This window comes from Prionailurus viverrinus, chromosome D3 (assembly GCF_022837055.1).
Source record: "Prionailurus viverrinus isolate Anna chromosome D3, UM_Priviv_1.0, whole genome shotgun sequence".
In the NCBI taxonomy this organism is placed as follows: domain Eukaryota; kingdom Metazoa; phylum Chordata; class Mammalia; order Carnivora; family Felidae; genus Prionailurus; species Prionailurus viverrinus.
The window spans coordinates 505121-526054 of record NC_062572.1 but is presented as its reverse complement, the minus strand read 5'-3'; the positions used below and the strand labels follow the sequence as shown (position 1 = coordinate 526054).

Here is a 20934-nt window from a genome sequence, read left to right as displayed (position 1 = left end):
AGGGCACATCACGTTTCTGGCACGTTTTTGTGTTCACCACCTAGGAAGCTAACCTCACGTTCCAATGTCCAGAATTTTTATGGAGTTTTTATCACGTAGGTATGGTCATGTAGGTTGATTGAATCAGTGGCTGTATGATTGAGCTCAGCCTTCTCCCCTTCCTGGAGGTTGTGCTGATACCACCTGACTCAAAGCCTCAACTGTTTAATCAGATGGTTGATCTTTCCAGCCAGTGCCCATTCGGAAGACTAGGAGCCCACCGTGAGTCACCGTTTTTGTGAGAAGCATAAACTCAGGAGGGGCCCCCATGAATAATAAAAGCATTTCTGTCACTGGGGAAAGAGCAAGGCTCTGTCCCAGGAATCTGACACAGGCCAGACAAATTATACAGCCGTTTGCCATTAGCTACCTGTGCTGTCTAAATTTAAATTGGTTAAAAATAGGGGCTCTTGGGTGCCTTAGTCAAGCGTCTGACTCCTGATTTTGGCTCAGGTCATAATCTCAGAGTGGTGAGATCGAGCCCTGCGTAGTTGGGTTCTGGGCTGGGCATGGAGACTGCTTAACATTCTCTCTCCCTCTGCTCTACCCCCCTTACACACACACTCTTGAGTGCTCTGTCTCTGAAAAAATAAAAAGCTGAGGGGTGCCTTGGTGGCTCAGTCGGTTAAGTGTTTGACTTCGGCTCAGGTCATGATCTCATCGTTCTTGAGTTCGAGCCCCATGTCGGGCTGTCTGCTGTCAGTACAGAGCCCTCTTCACTTTAGATCCTCTGTCTTAAAAATAAACACACATTAAAAATAAATAAAAATAAATATAAGTTGGTTAAAAATAAGTAAAACTAAAAAGTCCTTTCCTAGTCACCTTTGAAGTATTCAGTAGATGTTTGTGGCCGACGGCTACCTTGCTGGATGGTGCAGATAGAGGACATTTAAGTCATCACAAAACATTCTTTTAGATAATGCTATTCCAGTCCCCAGGGAGCAAATATTCCTTATTTTGCCGTTAAGTGTGATGTTAGCTGTAGATATTGGTAGGTTATGATTATTAGGTTTGTTCGATTCTTAGTTTGTTTGACAGTATTTTACAATGAATGGATTTTTATTATGTGCCTTTTCCACGTCTGTTGAAATAATGGTTTTTTTCCCATATTCTGTTAATAAGTTTTATGGATTTCTGAATGCTAACCCTGTCTTGCACTGCTGAAGGAAACCTTATTTGGTCAACTGACATTATGCTTTGTTTATATATGGCTTTTTGTTAGGAATTTTGTTTCTATTAATTTCCCTGTGATGTTCACTCCTTTTGTGTTCTTGTTTGGTTTGGTCTGCTGGCCTTATACAGTGAGTTGAGAAGTTTACACTCTTGCTCTGGTCTCTGGAGGAATTTCTGTGAAGTCACTTTATTTATTCCTTAAATGGTTGGAAGAATTCACCTCTGAAGCCTCATAGATTTGGAGGTTTCTTTGAAGGAAGGTTTTGGGGGATGGGGTCAGTCTTTTTAACATTCAACTAATACAGATTTTTATTTCATATTGTGTAATTTTTGAGTGCATTGTTTGAATATCTGTTTCATCTAAGTTGTCAAATACATTAACATAAATTTACTAATTTTGTTATCTTTTTTAACAGCTTTTTTGAACTATGACCTCAGTAGGATCTACCCAATTTAAGTATATACTGGGGTGATTTTTTGGTAATTTTATGTTGTGTTACTGTCCTTACCCTCCAGTTTTAGAGGGTTTGTTTCATCCCAAGAGAATTTTGTCATTTTGCAGTCAGTTCTTATTTCCATCCATGGCTAAGGAAACCACCAGTTTGCTTCCTCTCTATATAGGGTTTCCTTTTGGACATTTCATATCAATGGATTTATATAATGTGTATTCTTTTGTGTCTAGCTTCTTTGCATTAGCATAGGTTTTTGAAGTCCTTCAACATTTTAGCATATGTCAGAAATTCATTCTTTTTATTGTGGACTAGTGTTCCATTAAATGGATATACCTCTCTTTGTCTCTTTACTACTTGATGGGCATGTGGATTATTTACCCTTGATGGGCATGTGGATTATTTACCCTTGATGGGCATGTGGATTATTTACCCTTCGCAGTGGTTGTAAGTGCTGCTCACAGGAGCAGCCATGTACAAGTTTTACATGAACACGTTTTCATTTCTCTGGAGTATATACCTAAGAGTGTAATTGCTGGGTTGTATGGTCAAATTATATTTACTTTTTAAGAAACTGCCACAGTCCATCGTGTCAGACCACTTTGTATTTCTAGCACTGTTGAGTTCCAGTTTCTCCACATCCTTTCCAATACTTATCATCTGTCTTTTTATCATTATGGCGAGTGTGAAGTGGTGTTTCATTATGGTTTTAATTTCCTTCATAACTAATGATGTTGGTCATTGTTTCATGTGCTCATGTGCTTAGTAGCCGTTCCTGTATCTTCTTTGATAAAATATATTAAAATATTCTACCTACTTTTAATATTTATTTATTTTTATTTTTTAATATCTTTTTTTTAATGTTTTTTTTTTTAATTTTTTTTTTCAACGTTTATTTATTTTTGGGACAGAGAGAGACAGAGCATGAACGGGGGAGGGGCAGAGAGAGAGGGAGACACAGAATCGGAAACAGGCTCCAGGCTCTGAGCCATCAGCCCAGAGCCTGACGCGGGGCTCGAACTCACGGACCGCGAGATCGTGACCTGGCTGAAGTTGGAAGCTTAACCAACTGTGCCACCCAGGCGCCCCTTTTTTTTAATGTTTTTAATGCTCATTTATTTTTGAGAGAGAGAGAGAGAGAGGGAGAGAGAGAGAGACACAGAGCATGAGAAGGGGAGGGGCAGAGAGAGAGGGAGACACAGAATCCAAAGCAGGCTCCAGTCTCCGAGCTGTCAGCAAAGAGCCCGACGTGGGGCTAGAACCCAGGAACCGTGAGATCATGATCCGAGCCGAAGTTGGATGCCCAACCAACTGAGCCACCCAGGTGCCCCTATTTTTTAATATCTTTTTAAAGTAAGCTCTACGTCCATGCAGGACTTGAACTGCTAACCCTGAGATCAAGAGTCACCTGAGCCAGCCAGGTGCCCCTACCTACTTTTTAACTTTTCTTAAAATTTTAATTTAGTTTTTTTATTGAGTTCTAAGAGGTTTTTCTTATAAGTTCTGAGTCAAGTTTTTTTTTTCAACATAAGTAGGATTTGCAAATAATTTTTTCCTGATTGTGGCTTGGCTTTTCATTTTTCAGTTGTGTAGTTTGAAGTGCAACAGTTTTATATCTTGTTACTTGGATAGGAATATGGAAACCTTACACTGTCTAGGTGTTGTGACACTCTGTCTGCTGTGTTTATGTTACACCTTTGCATGTTGAAAATCCATCAGAAGATACTACGATACTACGATTTTTGCATCCAGCGGTCAAACATACTTCAAGGAATGAAGAGGAGGGGCACTTGGGTGGTTTAGTTGGTTAAGTGTCTGACTCTTGACTTTGGCTCAGGTCGTGATCTCATGGTTCATGGGTTCAAGTGTGGAGCCTGCTTGGAATTCTCTCTCTGCCCCTACCCCACTCTTGAGCGTGAGCTCTCTCTCAAAATAAATAAACATTAAAAAAAAAAAAAGGGAGCATCTGAGTAGCTCAGTCAGTTAAGCGTCCCGACACAAGCTCAGGTCATGATCTCACATTTTGTGGGTTCGAGCCCCACGTCGGGCTCTGTGCTGACAGCTCAGAGGCTGGAGCCTGCTTCGGATTCTGTGTCTCCCTCTCTCTCTGCCCCTCCCCCACTCATGCTCTGTCTCTGTCTCTCTCTCTTAAAAATAAGTGAACAGTAAAGGAAGGGAGGGAGGGAGGAAGGAAACAAAGGACGTTAGAGGAGAAGATTGTGTTGTATTTGCATGGATATTTGCCATCCCTGTTCTTAATTCTTGAGCCTGGAGTTGCCTGCTGGTACTGCTTCCATCGGAAGGCCTCGCATCTGTCAGCCCTTTGCCGGCAGCTCTGCTGCCCTGGATTCTCTTAGTTTTTCTTCATAAGAGAAAATGCCCTCACTTCACAAGTATTCCTGGTGAATAAGCTGGTTACAAAATCCTCGGTTAACAGGTTTTTCTTTTCAGCACTTTTAAAGTGTTTTCCTTTTCTGTCCTCTGCTTTTTAATAGGAAATTTACAGTCATTTGAATTGCTGTTCTCTGTAAGTGAGGTGACTGTTTCCTTGTCTGTATTCTGTAGCAGTTTGATTATGATGTGTTTGGTGGTGGCTTTCTTTTTTTCACGTCAGACACGTAATGTGCCGACATCGTAACAAGGTTTAAGGGTGGCACATGTCACACAGTGGCGTGAACGCTCACTTATCACACTTATGAACTACAAAAGCTCCGTGGTGGCTTTCTTTATGTTATCATCCAGTTGGGGGATCACTGAGTTTCCTGTTGACTTACGCCTTTTGCCCCATTTGAGGAGCATTTGGCCATCATTTCTGTTTTCCACCATGTTCTTGCTTTTTTCCTTCTGGAACTCCTCTGACATGCATTTGGTGACAGTGTCCTGAGGCCTGAGTGTCTGAGCTCTTTTTTAAGTTTTGTGTTTTTTTTTTTCCTCAGTTGCTCAAAATGGGTACTTTTATTGACTGTCTTCAGGTTCACCAGCTCTTCTCAGAGTGTATGATGTGCTGCTTAGAGTCAGGTTTCTTATTTTCTGATGCTATTATGGATTATTTGGAGTGCATGTTTTCTGATCATCTCAGGTAACTTTGGGATGGAAATCCATCTCTTTAAAAATTTTTTTTCTTAACGTTTATTTTTGAGAGAGAGAGAGAGAGAGAGATCATGAGCAGAGGAGGGGCAGAGAGAGAGGGAGACACAATCTGAAGCAGGCTCCAGGCTCTGAGCTGTCAGCACAGAGCCTGATGCAGGACTTGAGCCACAAACTGCAAGATCATGACCTGAGCTGAAGTTGGATGCTCAACAAACTGAGCCACCTGGGTACTCCGAGATGGAAATCCATCTTGACCTAAATCCAGAAACCTTTCTAAAACCTAGATTTGGTTATATCTCTCCCATCTCATGGAATCATGGCTAGCTGTTGGCAACGAGAAAGTGTCTATCTCTGTTAACCAGCCTGCCCCCCCCCCCCCCATGTGGCCTTTTAATCTAATTACTACTTTGTACCTTGTGTTCTTATCTAACTGAACTGTTTGTATCTCCTCAACTCTCCTGGTTTTGGGGTTTCATTGGAGCTGTTGGCTCCCAGAATGCCTTTGCACCTCCTTTTTTTGTGGAAAGCATTGCTAATTTCTTAAAACTCACCTCAGGCTTTACCTCTTGCAGAGAGCCCGAGTTGACACCGAAATTGAAGCTGTCCTTGCTTTGACCCACGTGGTGCCTCAGCTACAGCAGCTTATTTTATGAATAGGCGTATATATTTGTAGCCTCTACGAGACTATACAGTTTTTTAGGGTATTGTGTTATTACCTTTTTTTGGGTACCACCTCTCCGGTGGCAGATTTGAGGTTCAGTAAATATTTTGTTGGTGGTTCAGAATATTTTTGAATTTTTATTTATTTATTTTTTTAATTTGATTTTTTTTGGGGGGGGAGCGGAGAAAGAGTATGTGTGTGACCAGAAGAGGGACAGAGGGAGAGAGAATCCTAAGCAGACTCCAGGCTCAGCATGGAGCCTGACATTTGATTTCACGACCCTGGGATCATGACTTGAGCCAAAGTCAAGAGTCACACCCTCAACCAGCTGAGCCATTCATACGCCCCCTGTTGAGATTTAAACTCCTGAATTCCATTTCTAATGTATTGTATATATGGAAGGGTGGAAGAGTGCATCATCGTGTTTTATTGCAGAAATACCGTGCAAAGGACACAGTCATTCTCCATAACTTGCTGTGATGAGAAAAATGTGCTTACACTCCAATTCTTTCCTATCTCTCAGAGTGATAATTGCTTCAGATTCACCAGGGTTATGCTTTTACAGGAGGCATTCTCATTTGAGGATTTATCTGTGGACTTCACCCAGAAGGAGTGGCAACTCCTGGACCCCAGTCAGAAGGACTTATACAAGGATGTCATGCTGGAGAACTACAGCAGCCTAGTTTCGCTGGGTAAGAAGAACTTCCTGGAGGACCTCAGACTATGCCTAATACCTTACTTGTTTAGTTGCTGAGAGCTGTGGGGGTTCTGAATTTTTTAATGGTTTTGAACCTGAATTCAGGAGATTAAAAGTTCCGTGTACTGTGACACTAGGGAAAACATCTGGACCTGACCTTCCAATTACAAAGGCTTATTTTCTTTATGCGTCCTCCGAAGCTTACCGCATTCATGGGGGGTTGGCACCTAATGCAAGGAAATGGCTATGTTCCACTTGCTTCTTCTGTGTTGACTTACTTACAGAGCAGTTTTGTATAGCAGGTACAATTCTCCTTTTAAGTCACTTTCCCAAGGATTGACAGCTAGTCATTGAAAGGGCCTGGATTTGAACCCAGGCTGATGGGCTCGGGAGCCTCTGAAGCAGGTAACGGTTTTGTATTTGGATTACAGAAGTGAACAATCTTAGGACCATCAGCCACCAGGGAGACCCCTGCTGTTGAGAATTATTTAGTCTGTTCATACACAGATGGGTACTTCACTGGGCCGGTGTGATGCCAAACCTTTCTGTTTCTTCGGTGGCCCTGAAGCCCAAGCAGTCAGGGTCAAGGCTTTTGTGTTTTCCCCTGAACAGGGTATGAAGTTATGAAACCTGATGTCATCTTCAAGCTGGAGCAAGGAGAAGAGCCATGGGTGGGAGATGGAGAAGTTCCAAGTGCAGACTGCTCAGGTGGGTGTGAGAACCAGCCAGAAATTCAGTCTCAGTTGGTCACTGGGTTGATGACATCTCTGAAATGTGCTTTTGAGAGCTCTTTTCACAATCTCTGGCCCCGTGGTGGGGTTTCAGAACACCTGATGTGAGCCACTTTGTGTCTTTAGGTGTGGCTTCTTTGCTTCCAGCTTGTTTAGGCCATGAACTACTCCCTGTCTGCCAAGTCTGGAACTTTGGCTTCTTTCATATTCTGACATGTTTAATCTTCTGTCCTCTGCTCACCTACAGTTAGACACGTCTGCTTGTACAGTTAGGAGGTTTCTTTCTCGCCTCAGTGGGGTGTCTGATGCCCAGAGAAGTACCCCGTGGGCCCACTGCACTCCATTCAGCCTCTGTACAGCTGAGAACAGTTGCTCGTTCCTCCCAAACAATTGGTCCTTTTTCTCCCTTTTTAAAATTAGGTTCTGTTGTACTTTTCCTGTAGATTAGATACCACGGAGTACATTGAATGGTCTGTCTCTTATTTAAGTTTTTTGCGCTTTGGAAGTTATCTTTTTAACTTAACTCCTCAACACACACTTAAAACTAGGCCCATGATGTCCCTTAGGGACATCTGAATTATCCAAATAATTGGATTTGGAATTTACTTCACTTACTGAATTATCCAAATTTCTAGATAGGTGTAGAATCTAACCTTCTTTTATAAGTTCAGGCTCCCTCGAAATCACCCCCTGAGATACGTATCTGAGTGGCACTGCGGTGGGAGGAAGGGCGTTGATGTGGGGGTGGGGAGGGAATGGCAGTGCATGTGATGGAAGGATGCTCACCTGTGGCGGCTGCCTGGACCCCCCAAGGGACCAGGAAGCCGGTCACCTGCTAACGCCCAGTGCTCAGGGCTTGAGCGTTGCTCTGGGGGCGTTCGTGAATTCTCCAGAATGCCCAGAATCCCTGCACACAGACCAAGCATGCGCTTGCAGCTTAAGGATTATTTTGGGCAGAGAGAGATGGGTGCCTGGGGTGGGCCCCACAGTCTTCCCAGGGTGCAGGTGCCATCTGAATGTAGCTGAGGCATTGACAAGAGTCTGCTACAGCCTATAGCCTCTTCTTCCAGGCTCTCCACTGTGTGAATCTGTGCAGCCTCTCCTGCTGTTTATACCCTCTTCCTCAAATTCATGGTCAACTCCATTTGAACATTTCTCAGTGTTTTCAGACGAAATACTTACTCTTCTCTGCATCTCCGTTTGATTGTGCTGTGTTTTATCTTAATCCTCTCCACACAAACTCTGTTTTCACATACACATTCATACACATGGAATGTTCCTTGACTGTCCAGCTCAGTTGGTCTCACTTTTTTCGGAAGTCCCATTCCAGACCTGATCACAGGCTGGGTAATATTCTTTAGTTGGTTGGTCTCTGAGCTTTGTGTGCATGCACAGACACAGGCTTATAGTTTTATACCCAGCTCTGTGTCAGACAGGATTCATTCCGCAAATTCTTCTCCACAAGCCCATTGTTCTAATACAGATGTTTTTAGCCAGGTGTGCATTAGATCACATGGGGATTTGATTCAGTAGAGTGCTGTATATGTATGTTAAAATGTAGTATTCTAGAACTGGAATTTGTAGTTTGAGAAACTCTTGTGATTTTTTTTTTTTTATGTGCCCCTCTCTCATTGATGGCCACCACTTGAGTTTCTACTAAAGTGATTAAAAAGTAAAATACCTGGAAAATACCATACAGAAGCATAGAACTTACTTAAGAAGTGACATTTGCATCCAATTTTTTTAACTCTGCATTTAAATAGTGAACATTTATGTTTCACTGCAATGTAGCGCAAAGTTAGTTGTCAAAATTAACAAGGCCTGCACTTCAGGGTCCCCAAGAACACCACTATGCTCAGAGGTTCAACGGGACTGCGGATGTTGTAGGAATGGCTAAGATTTATTACAGTGACATAATGACACATAGCTGCATCACCATGGAACGGGCCCAGGCAGATCCAGGTGCAGGTTTCCTGTGCTGCTCCCTCCATGAGGGTGACACAGAGCTCACTTCTTCCCCAGCAATGAAAATGCAGTAGTATGTGTGGTATTTCTGCCCAGGAAAGGTCACTAAAGACCGAGCACCCAGGGTTTTATTGGGAGCTGGTCAGAGGCACCTCTGCCTAGCACTTCGGCTAGGAGTCCAGCATTTCAGACTCCCAGGAGACCAGGTACTCAGCATAAACCACGTGGTTTGCACACAGTCCACCACAGGGAGCCCCTTTTATCAGCTGGGAATGGTAGGAACACTCCAGAAACCCAGGTTCCCAAATGCTAGCCAAGAGCAATCTTGCAAGTAGTCGTGTGTGCATAGCACTCTCAGGCCTGGTGCCAACTCTTTTCTGCACAACAACTTTAGCAGTTCATAGAAAATTGAATATGTGTTGATTTCTCTTATTATTTTTAAGGTATTGTGCTGGATGGTGTGGGTATTCCTTGTCTACACAGTGCTTACTTTCTCACGGGAGGATAAAAGTGAACAAGTTTTCAAATAACCAGGGTAAAACCGAGATCCTGAAAGTGCTCTTATAGAAATAAGGTAGATAATAATATGGTAGAGAGAGTGTTAGTCTGCTCAGGAAGTTACTCCCGCAGTTTTGGAGGCTGGAAGTCCCAAGATCAAGGTGCCTGCGTGATTTGGGTTCTGATGAAAGCTGTTTTGTTGGCTTGTAGCAATGTAGCTCTGCCCTCATATGGCCTTTCCTCATTCATGCATGTGGGTAGAGTAGGGGCCAAGGAGTACTCTGGTGTTTCTGATAAGGATACTAATCTTTTTGGGTCAGGGCCCTACCATTATGATCTCATTTAACCTTAATTCCTTCCTTTGGGATCTCATTTCCAAATACAACCACACCGGAGGTTAAAGCTTAAATACATAAATTTTGGGGAATGGCACAAACATTTGATCCATAACAGGGTCATGTGGAGAAGGCAATTCTAGACATGAAGACTGAAAGGAACAAGCTATCTGAATTAGGAGAAAGTGTTCCTGAAAGGAATGACAAATATGGGGGTGCCTGGGGGGCTCAGTTGGTTAAGCATCTGACTCTTGATTTCAGCTCAGGTCATGATCTCATGGTTTGTGAGTTCGAGCTCTGTGTTGTCTGCTCTGACAGTGCAGAGCCTGCTTGGGATTCATTCTCTCTCTCTCTCTCTCTGTCTCTCTCTCTCTCTCTCTGCCCCTCCCCTGCTCGCACTCTCTCTTTCTCAAAATAAATATTGAAAAAAAGGAATGATAAATATGAATGCATTAAGTCAGGAAGGGACTTAGTTACTTAGAAAGGCCTTGCCTCAGGGAGATGGGGGTTGGGGAGTGTGCGGAAACTAGATCATACATCAACTTGTAAGCAATAGGAAGGAGTTTGAATTGATTCAAACAATTTTAAATGATAATAAAATTATCTGATTTGTATTTTAAAAAGCTTAACCTGACTGCAGAGTAGAAAATTAACAGGAAGCAGGGAAACCAGTTGGAAGGATATTTTACTGAGATATTAAGATGGATTAAACTACAGCAGAGAGGAACACCTGGGTTGCTCAGTCGGTTGAGCATCTGATTCTTGATTTCAGCTCAGGTCATGATCCTGGAGTCATGGGATTGAGCCCTACGTGGAGCCTGCTTGTGATTCTCTCTCTTTCTCCTTCTGCCCCTCTTCCTCACTCATGCTTTCTTTCTCTCTAAAATAAAAAATAAAATACTTAAAAATAAACAAGCTACAGCAGAAAAAAGTGGTGGGGAGAGTTGGGGTATCTGGGATATACTACAAATGGTCAAACATGAAGCAAACCCATTTTTCTAATGGGGAAAAATTAAAGTTGGAAGAAGTTAGATACAATTTCCAAATGTGTATTTAGTTGAACAATGTAACAGTTAAAGTAACAAAATTACAAGTTTAATTTGTAAGTACTCATTTTCTGTTCTCACGTTACCGCTTTATTCATACTTGTAACGTACATCTCAAAGCTAATATTTCTGTAGTAGACTTTTGATTTTAACCCCCAGGCTTCGTTTTCCTTCATTCTTCTCAACTCAGTAATGAACACCATAATCCACTGAATTGCTCAAACCCCAGTCTTAGGGTTCATTCTTGATTCCTTGCTTTCCCTTATTTCTTACATGTCAAATCCATCAGCAAATCTTGTTGACTCTACCTCCTGAATGGATATGGCCAACAGTAAGTTGTGGGTTTCCTGCAAATTTATTACCCTTGATTGACATTTAAGTCTTTAAAAAGTTTTTCACATTACTGGTTGGCTTTCATACCTGTGGGTAAGAGCTCAGGAAAAATTCCAAGTGTTGATTGTTAGTGAAAAATAAGCCTTTTGAAGAACACTTATAACAGTGGCCTAAGTGGTTATGTTGTGAGAATAATGACAAAAGAGCTATATAATAAAGGGCAAATTGAGAATATTTGAAGAATGGGAACTTGTATCTTAAGATATTTTCAGTGAAAGAACACATAGATTGTGAGGTTTTGTGCCTAAATACGTTAGATGAAAAATGGTGTGCTCCACGAAGTGGCTCTCTTGGTGATAATGCTGAAAATGTTTCTGGTAAGTTTAAAACATTCAGAAATTTTTAAAATGGGAAAAGGGACAAATATGATTTCTCATTCTCTAAGCTTGTAATGGCTTTAGTAGTTACTCTGTCAACCTGTTAATTTTCTCTATTTGTTTTCTTTTCCATTACAATTAAGTTGCTCAAGGTCAGGGGCTTGTTTCCTGTCTCTTGTGATTCGTGCTCCACCTGGGGCACAGTGTGTACTAAGTAGGTGTTGAGGAAATCATTTCCTCACAATATTGGATCAGTGCTTCTTCCAACCTCCTTTCTTTGTTCCTCATTGCTCTTGATATATTTTTTACATTCTCTTACATTTTATAAACTTACATTTGACCACAATCACAGGTGACATAATATACTGCCTGTATGTCATTCCTATTTATAGCATTTTATTTTCTTTTTTTCCCCAGTACCTAGAGGATAGACCTTCTACCTGGGACTGGGAAACGGCCTTCCCCAGCATTCATCCCCTTACATAGCATAGCTGGTTTTTCATTTAGGAAAGACAACCACAGAAACATTCACAGGTTTTTATTTCTTTGTAGAACAAGACTTGCAAGGAAATGGTCATATGACGTGGCGCCAGGATGACCAGGAGAAGCTTAGAAATCTGAAACAGGATCACGAATGTGATGCATTTGGAAAAAAACTCAATCTGAGCATGAACTTTGTTCCTTTAAGGAAATCAAACAGTGAAGATAATGTAGATGGATTATTTTTAAAACATCACTTAGATTTACTTATTCCAAAAGCAGATTATGGAAAGACAGAATCGGATGGTTTCAGTGTATTTGATAAGTTGTTTCTCGATACCAAGCCTGAGGAAACTGATGCTTGGTTAAAATACTATGAATATGATAAATATGATAAAATTAGTTCTAAGAAGTCACAGATTATCATATTTCACAGAACTCGTCTAGGGGAGAAACTCTATGAATGCAGTGAATGTAGGAAACGCTTCACTAAGAGATCAAGTCTCATTAAACATCAGACCAGACACATAAGGGAGATAGCCTATGGCTGTGGTAAGTGTGGCAAAACCTTTCCCCAGAAGTCACAGTTTGTTACACATCACAGGACTCACACAGGAGAGAAACCTTACAATTGTAGCCAGTGTGGGAAAGCCTTCTCCCAAAAGTCACAGCTCACATCCCATCAGAGGACACACACAGGAGAGAAACCATATGAATGTGGTGAATGCGGGAAAGCCTTCTCCCGGAAGTCCCATCTCATATCACACTGGAGGACACACACAGGTGAGAAACCCTACGGGTGCAATGAATGTGGAAGGGCCTTTAGTGAGAAGTCAAATCTTATTAATCATCAGAGAATTCATACAGGAGAGAAACCATTTGAATGCAGAGAATGTGGGAAGGCCTTCAGCAGGAAATCACAACTCGTTACACATCACAGGACTCACACAGGAACAAAACCCTATGGGTGTAGTGATTGTAGAAAAGCCTTCTTTGAGAAATCAGAGCTCATTAGACATCAGACAATTCATACTGGAGAGAAGCCCTATGAATGCAGTGAATGTCGTAAAGCATTCAGAGAGAGGTCAAGTCTCATTAACCATCAGAGGACTCATACAGGAGAGAAGCCTCATGGGTGCATTCAGTGTGGGAAAGCCTTCTCCCAGAAGTCACATCTCATTTCCCATCAGATGACACACACAGGAGAGAAACCCTTTGTATGCAGTAAATGTGGGAAAGCCTTCAGCAGGAAATCTCAGCTTGTTAGACATCAGAGAACTCACACAGGAGAAAAGCCCTATGAATGCAGTGAGTGCGGGAAGGCTTTCAGTGAAAAATTAAGCCTTACTAATCATCAGAGAATTCACACAGGAGAAAAGCCTTATGTGTGCAGTGAGTGTGGGAAGGCCTTTTGTCAGAAGTCTCATCTCATATCACATCAGAGGACTCATACAGGAGAGAAGCCCTATGAATGCACTGAATGTGGGAAAGCTTTTGGTGAGAAGTCCAGTCTCGCAACTCACCAGAGAACTCATACAGGAGAGAAACCATACGGGTGCAGGGATTGTGAAAAAGCCTTCTCCCAGAAGTCACAGCTCAATACTCACCAGAGAATCCACACAGGAGAGAAACCCTACGAATGCAGTCTTTGCAGGAAAGCTTTCTTTGAGAAATCTGAGCTAATTAGACATCAGAGAACTCATACAGGAGAAAAACCTTATGAATGCAGCGAATGTGGGAAAGCCTTTAGGGAGAAGTCAAGTCTCATCAATCATCAGAGAACACATACAGGAGAGAAACCCTTTGAATGCAGCGAATGTGGAAAAGCCTTCTCTCGGAAATCACACCTCATACCGCACCAGAGGACACACACTGGGGAGAAGCCCTACGGATGCAGCGAATGTAGGAAGGCCTTCTCTCAGAAGTCACAGCTTGTTAACCACCAGAGAATTCATACAGGAGAGAAACCTTACCAATGCCATGAATGTGGGAAAGCCTTCTCCCAAAAGTCACAGCTCATTAATCACCAGAGAACTCATACAGCAAAGAAATCCTAGGATTGGAGTTAATATTAGTCTTTGACAGAGACCTTACCTCTTTGTACTTCAGAAAATGCAGTTATGGTAAACCTTTCAAATAAATAGTCACATCACATTGTAGGTCTGAGTAATCTTTTAGGGTAGGAACTCTAAGTGAGGTTATGTAGGGAAAGTTTTCAGCTGATTAACATGCTTATATAGGAACTCATGGAGTAGAATGAGCCTATGAGATGCAGTGGATTTTAAAAGCTTGGCAAGCATACAGTAGGAAATTAATAGCAAAGATGAGTACTGTGAACATCAGAAAGTTTTGCAGAGGCCACATCTCATTAGCTGTTGGAAATATGCCCACTGGGGTAAACCCTAATCCAGCAAATGAAGAAAAATCCCATGAATACGGCAAGTGAGGTGATGTTTCCATCAAGAAATCACAGCTCATTGTGCATTAAAATACTCTCAGGAATGAAGCTCTGTGAAAATACTAAATATGGGACACTCTTCAGCAGGTAATCCAACCATATTTTTTTTTTGGGGGGGGGGGATTTACATTGTGGGTAAGCCTAACGGTTGAAAGAAATGGGAAACGTGCCCCTAGAAATAAGGCTATAAAGGGAAGCCATACATTTTTTTATAGACGTGGTTATTAGAAACCCCATACTGATGATTGACATGTTCATTCTGAAGTATGAAGTTTTAAAAATATGTGAATAAATTGAGTCATTGAAACATCTAGATAAGACATTTCTCAGTGGTATTTATGGTTTATTTTCCTGTGTCACACAGTGTGTCTCATATTTTGGAATCACATATGATGATGTAATTGTGAGCATGAAATGCACATACCTTGTAGTAGTGCCTCTGATGTCAGGACATAACCACATGCCGCTGGTTTTTCTGTTTTAATGATACTGTTGAAATGGCAATTGGTATAACATGTCTTACTGTCAAGTACGCAGCTTAATAACACTACATCTCTTTTTTTCCTTATGGCTTGTTGGCATATAAACGGGTCTGTGGTTGCTGATGTTTCTCTTCCGTTATGAAAGCCAACATTATATAAAGTCTGCAATCTCAGAAACAATTTACCTAATACCTGGTTAATGAGTATTCAAAGACAGGAACGCAAAACGCAATAGTGACTCATTATGTACTGAGTGAGCAAAAGAAAGGCGTGTGAACTGTATCACACAGCACTCGAGCTAAATGGCAGTAGTGCTGTCCAGGTGTTGTTCTCATTCAGTGTGGTGCCTTTGTGCATCCAGTGTATGTACTTCAAGTGCTGTGTGCCCAAGTACAGCTTGTATTTAAGTTACTCTGATGAAATATGCTGTGTGCTATTGTTTTCAGTGTTTCATAAGATATTTTGTGGAAAAGCTAGGGGGAGAAACCAATTATTTAGGGGTCACGTTCGGAAAATGTAAAGTATAGATTTTTGTGTGCTGAGAAATATATTTTTGATGTATTCAAGGAAGCCTATTTTACCTTCCTGCACATTTCTGTGATGTCCGGACAGGTATTAGGAAGTAGGCCTTTCACTGCTTCATCATTTGAAGTACCTGTGCTTTGCCTCTCTTCACCAGCTGCACCGTGCACATGGTGATCCTGTTGTGAACCTTTCATTGTAAGTAGGGCTCACTTCGACAGTGCATGAACCACCCTTTAGCTCAGGTGGAACTTTGCAGTGATCTTTATAATGATCCTTGACAAAGTGTATAATATTCTTTGTATGATGGTGAAATTCAGAAAAGTCCTGACTTTGATACCAGACTTGGGAAAATCAAGACTTCTTTCATGCACAAGTTGCTTTGTCCGCACCTTTGAGTTTACCAGTATTCTTTCCTGTAATTACCAATTTTACATCATTGTTGAAAAATTGGGACTTCAATGAGAGTAATTTTCTAATCCACTACACCAGGATGGTAATTTTAAAAGTATCTAACTTCCCAAATTTTTATTCATGCTCAAACATATGGACTTCCTGCTTTTCTCCCTCAAACCTGAAGGTGATTTTATCAACTTCATTTGTAAAAGAATAGTTATAGGGTTATGTTTTACTTTGTAGATTCTCCCACTTTTAAATTTTTATCTCTCCTGATTCTCTTCCCTAGTCCCAGATATTGATTCGTTAGTTCTTGGATTGAGTTTGGAGTCTGTGGTCTAAAAATGACCTAATTTTTCTCACTTCAGTTCTAGATTGTTCCATTTACTATTAAGGAGTTAAACCCAGTAGTTTACTCTCTAGATAACCAAACTTTGGCTTTAGCCTACTGGTTGAATACCGAAGAGCAGATTTTTTCCTTAGGGGTCATGTGTCAGTCATAGGGAGTGCTAACGCTGGCAACAGAGGCCTTGTTTATCAAAATACCTTACGCGGAGACCCAGGTATGCTGTGTAGAACTCACTGGGTACTCTCTTTCTGAAGAGGGGTCTTTGATTCTGAAATTAGAGATTTTCAGTGTCCACGTTTTAAATTACCTTGGTAAACCACAAAAAAACACGAGTCCCCACATTTCCCCTACCACAAATCCCACATCAAGAAGAGAGCTGGTTTTGATGCTAAGAGGGATTTACTTGCAGCTTCATGGAGCATAGTAGCTGATGTTGGTAGAATGCATAGGGAGAGCATCCCCTCCCTCCTCTTTCACCACCCAGGTTCCCCCACTGTCCTGGAAGACCGTTCTGCCAAGGACAGTTCTACTGTATTCCTTTTACTAAGTAATGGATCATTTGGAGATCAAGTCTTTGAGTCTTGGGGAGTGCCTTTCTATTCAGTGTTTCTTTGTGGGCTTTTGTAACGTGACACCATTCTCTCTATGGATCCAATGTTCTGGGTATTTTGATCTCAAGATCATCACCTGTAGAACCTGAGGTGAAATAAACCCAAAGAATATCCAATTTATCCAGCAATACCTGTACCAGTAGAAGAATGTAGGTCAGTGGGCATCTGGAATCTACATCTGAGGCTTCCCTCATTTGGCCGTTTATTCTAGCAGTATATGCTCAGGTTGTCAGCTCTGCTGGGCTCATGAGTCTACAGATACGGTACCAGCAAGCTGCTAGGTGTTCAGCACCTAGTCTGGCCTATGCTGATGTGCTAACCCAACCATGACCCTTGTAGCTGTATGTATAATTTCTTGCACCTTGCCTTCATTCTTTTTTTAGTCCATTTTCCACACTACACATAGTATTTTAAGGTGCAATTCTGATTATACACTTCTGTGTTGAAACAGCAGGTAGCTAATTGTGGACTTAATGAGGACTTCTGTATAAATCTGGCCTATCCATCATTTCTGAATATCTTTCCTCCTGCACAGTACTTTTTGGCCTCCTTGAACTACTTGCAGTTCCTTTGTATTTCTACAGTCTCACAAGTCTCCTGTCACTGAAATGCCCATGTTCCTTATTAACGCTTGGCCATCCTTTATGAACCGCACATGTGTTTGTCACTGTGGTAATACAATCATCGCATGTGTTGTCTTTTCCATTAGAAAGCTTCTGGAAACCTGGGACTATCTTGTTTGTCTATATGGTTTTAGCAACTGAGGTTGTAATCTATGAACGTGGGTGCTCACGGTGGCTGCTTTCCCCACATAGGGAAACATAGTCTGCAGTGAGGGAGAAGAGTGAAGCCTGGAAGCTTATTCCGGGACCTGGTTCTTGTCCTAATGTCCAGACTCACATCTGCCCTTTTCATGCCTTGATTGTTGCATTCTTCTGTGAGATAACCCAAATACCCTTCTAATAAATTCTCATGCTTGCTTCATCTGGTTCAAGTTGTGTTTGTTACTTACAACCCAAATATTCCTAACACAGGAGGTTAGGCTGTGCGATAAGTTGGGTTCTCTGGAAGTGGATCCTGAGATGCAGTTTGGAGTGCAAGGTGTTTATTGAGGATCAGCATCTGTGGGGTGATGGGAAGGTGAATAGGAAAGGGTGGGTCGGAGGAAGAAGTCAGGCTGGACTGAGGCTGGTGAGACCCTGGCCACACCAGTAGGAAGCTCTGAAGGAAGTGCTGCTCGTGAGTGTCTCCTGTGGGGCAAGATGGTCAGGTCTCCGCATCCCCGAGGAGCTCCGTCACCAGGGGCCTGCTGCCCTGGGAAGGGGAGCATCCCAAGTGAATCTGCTCTCTTTAGCTGAGAACAACTCCACAAACTCCGGCAACTGGGGGCAGTCAGCTGACCACTCCCTGCTGCTGAGCAACAAGTCCTTCCCTGGAGAGGGTTGGGTGGCCTCACTCTGTGCCCACAGTCCATCCCACCTCTGCTGAGTTCCATTTTCCCAGCGTTAGGTCTGTCCGAGGAGAGACTGAGGAAACAAAGTTTGCTGGGACCAACAGGTCCCTCCTGATGCTGTCGTTTTCTCTCACCTGTGAGCTATTCTGGGGCCTCTGCCACCTCTGCTGGCATTGATGGCTCACCTCCTTGCTGAGGGGTCTGAGCTATGGTTCCCGTGCCCTCAGACCAAGTTGCTGTATCTGTGCATGTACCTTCACAACTGGGTAAGAAAGTTGCAAGAAGCCCCTAAGTGGATCACCTGAATCCATTCCTTCCTCCCCACCCTGTTGTGTAAGCAGCACCGCATCCTCCTCGTGCATCAAGTACCCCTGAAAAAGAGCGACTCCTCGTCTGCCCTGCTGGTCCCTGGACACAAGGAGCACAATGCCCACGGCGTACCTGGAGCTTGCAATTAAGTAGGAAACTTGCTCTGTCTTGGTGAAAAGTGTGTTCTCCGTACAGATCAAGACTTCTAACCTTGCAGAGCCCAGAGTTGTGGGTATGGGAAGCACAAAGGCCTCGAGGCAATCATTGGTAATGTGACGGTAGGTGAGGCCATCCCTGCTTAAGAGAGACAGAGAGAGCACGGGGTGAAGGGCAGAGAGAGAGGGGGATCTGAAGCAGGCTCTCTGCTGACAGCAGCAAGCCCAGTGCAGGGCTCTAACTCACGAACTGTGAGGTCAGACTTTTGGCTCTGAGCCAAAGTCAGATGCTCAGCCAACTGAGCCACCCAGGTGCCCCTCTTGCTTTCCGGTTTTTTTCTTTTTTAAAAGAAAATTTTTAATGTTTATTTTGAGAGAAAGAGAGAGGTAGTGGGGAAGGGCAGAGAAAGAGAGAATCCAAAGCTGGCTCCAAGCTGACAGCACAGAGCCTGACACTGGGCTTGAACCCATAAACTGTGAGATCAAGACCTGAGCTGAAGTCAGGTGCTCAACCAACTGAGCCACCCCAGTGCCCCACTTTTCTTCTTTTTAAAAAGATTTATCTTAGAAGGAGAGGGAGGAAGCGGGATAGGGAGAGAATCCCAAGCAGGCTCCACACTCAGCACAGAGCCCGACATGGGGCTTGATACCATGACCCTGGGATCATGACCTGAGCTGAAATCAAGAGTCAGACGTTCAACCTACTGAGCCATCCAGGCGCCCAGAATCTGCTTTTCAAATGGAGAATATTTCTCTGCCACAGAAATCATGGCTTTGCAACAGAACCCTAGAGGGCTCTGCAGCTCCATCAGAGATTGAAGTAGACTCCAGACAGCATCCTTAACTGCCTTGGATACTTCTAACAGACCTTCTGCACCATGTGAGTTAACCTACAGGGTACCTCGCACCAGTCCTGTGCCTGCTGCAGAGCTCTCTTGCTCTAGGCGCCACTCAAAATTGGGAGCTTTACAAACCACCCAAGATCGGAGTCAAATTTCCAAGTGTGTTCCATGATCCCTTCCAGCGTCAAAGAGGCCCATGTTAATGTTCCTTTAACAAATTCTAGTCTTTACATTTTCTTAAAAATTTTTTTTTAATGTTTATTTTTGAGAGACAGAGACAGAGCACGAACGGGGCAGGGGCAGAGATAGAGGGAGACACGGAATCTGAAGCAGGCTTTAGGCTTCAAGCTGTCAGCACAGAGCCTGACACGGGGCTCGAAAACACGGACCATGAGATCATGACCTGAGCTGAAGCCGGATGCTCAATCAGCTGAGTCACCCAGGTGCCCCAGGTCTTTCCATTTTCATTCATTCTTCAGAACCACATTTTAGGACTAAATTTTGATAAAATTTAGACAATAAAATGTATCTACTTTTCACATAGAGTAGAACTTCCATGAGTTTTGGTAAAAATGTTTAGGCCAACGTGAGTACCGCTTCCTACCAAGTTGTAGATTATTTCATTTCCATCACTTTAAAATGTTCCCTTGTACCTCTTCACAAATTTCACTTCCACTGCTGACCTTAACCGCTGATCTCTCTTCTGACACTAGATTCTTTTTATCTGTTCTAGAATTTCATATGATTGGGATTGTACAATAACCCTTCGTATCTGGCTTCTCTCAGTCTAATGTTTTTGGGATATGTGCATGTTTTTTGTGCATCAGTTTTGTTTTTGTTGTTTTTTTTTATTGCTCAGCTTTCCATTGTATGGAAATACCATTGTATGGATATACCAGAGTTTGTCCATCCACTCACCTGTTGATGGACATACAAATTGTTTCATATTTTGGCCATGAAGAATAATGCTGAGTCTTTCCACTACATTCACCAGAATAGCCAAACATGGAATATAAAACAATACAAGCACTTTGGAAGACAGTGTGGCAATTTCTTAAAAGTTCATCATACAGTTGTATGGTGACAGATGGCAGCTACACGTGTGATGAGCAAGCACAATGTGTGGACTTATCAATCATTATGTTGTATACCTGAAATGTTAACATTTTGTGTCAACTATATGTCAATAAAAAATAATTTAAAAAACTGGTAAATATATATGTACCATAAGATTCAGGAATTCTACTCCTAAGACTGTACCCATGGAAAATGAAAACATATGTTCAGAAAATTTTGTATACCAATGTGCATAAGATCTGTTTAGGGAATGTTTGGTTTGTCTTCTAAGCCGTGCTGCTGATGCTACAGATTGAGGGTTAATGAAAAGGAAAAAAGAAAAAAAAATAGAGTCAACAAAAGGAGAATCCTGAGGGGTATATATTTATATATTCCTGTTCTTAAAAATGTTTGAGAAATACATTCA

The 20934-nt window shown here is 42.3% G+C and overlaps 1 protein-coding gene and 1 non-coding gene across 7 annotated transcripts in view; one reads left to right on the top strand and one right to left on the bottom strand.

The window, feature by feature from the left end:
• The window catches only part of LOC125148582 (zinc finger protein 84), a 29705-nt gene extending 12029 nt beyond the window's left edge, over positions 1-17676 (top strand). For all 6 annotated transcript variants that reach the window (XM_047826549.1, XM_047826550.1, XM_047826546.1 and 3 more), the window contains 3 exons: positions 5978-6104; positions 6722-6817; positions 11947-17676. In XM_047826549.1, the coding sequence (XP_047682505.1) occupies positions 5978-6104; positions 6722-6817; positions 11947-13931 (2208 nt within the window). In that variant the 3' untranslated portion in view covers positions 13932-17676. The remainder of the gene's footprint in view (positions 1-5977; positions 6105-6721; positions 6818-11946) is intronic.
• Positions 4270-4372, bottom strand: LOC125149752 (small nucleolar RNA U13). The gene has a single exon (XR_007146048.1). It is a non-coding gene; the product is annotated as a small nucleolar RNA U13 (small nucleolar RNA).
• Positions 17677-20934: the final 3258 nt, after the last annotated feature.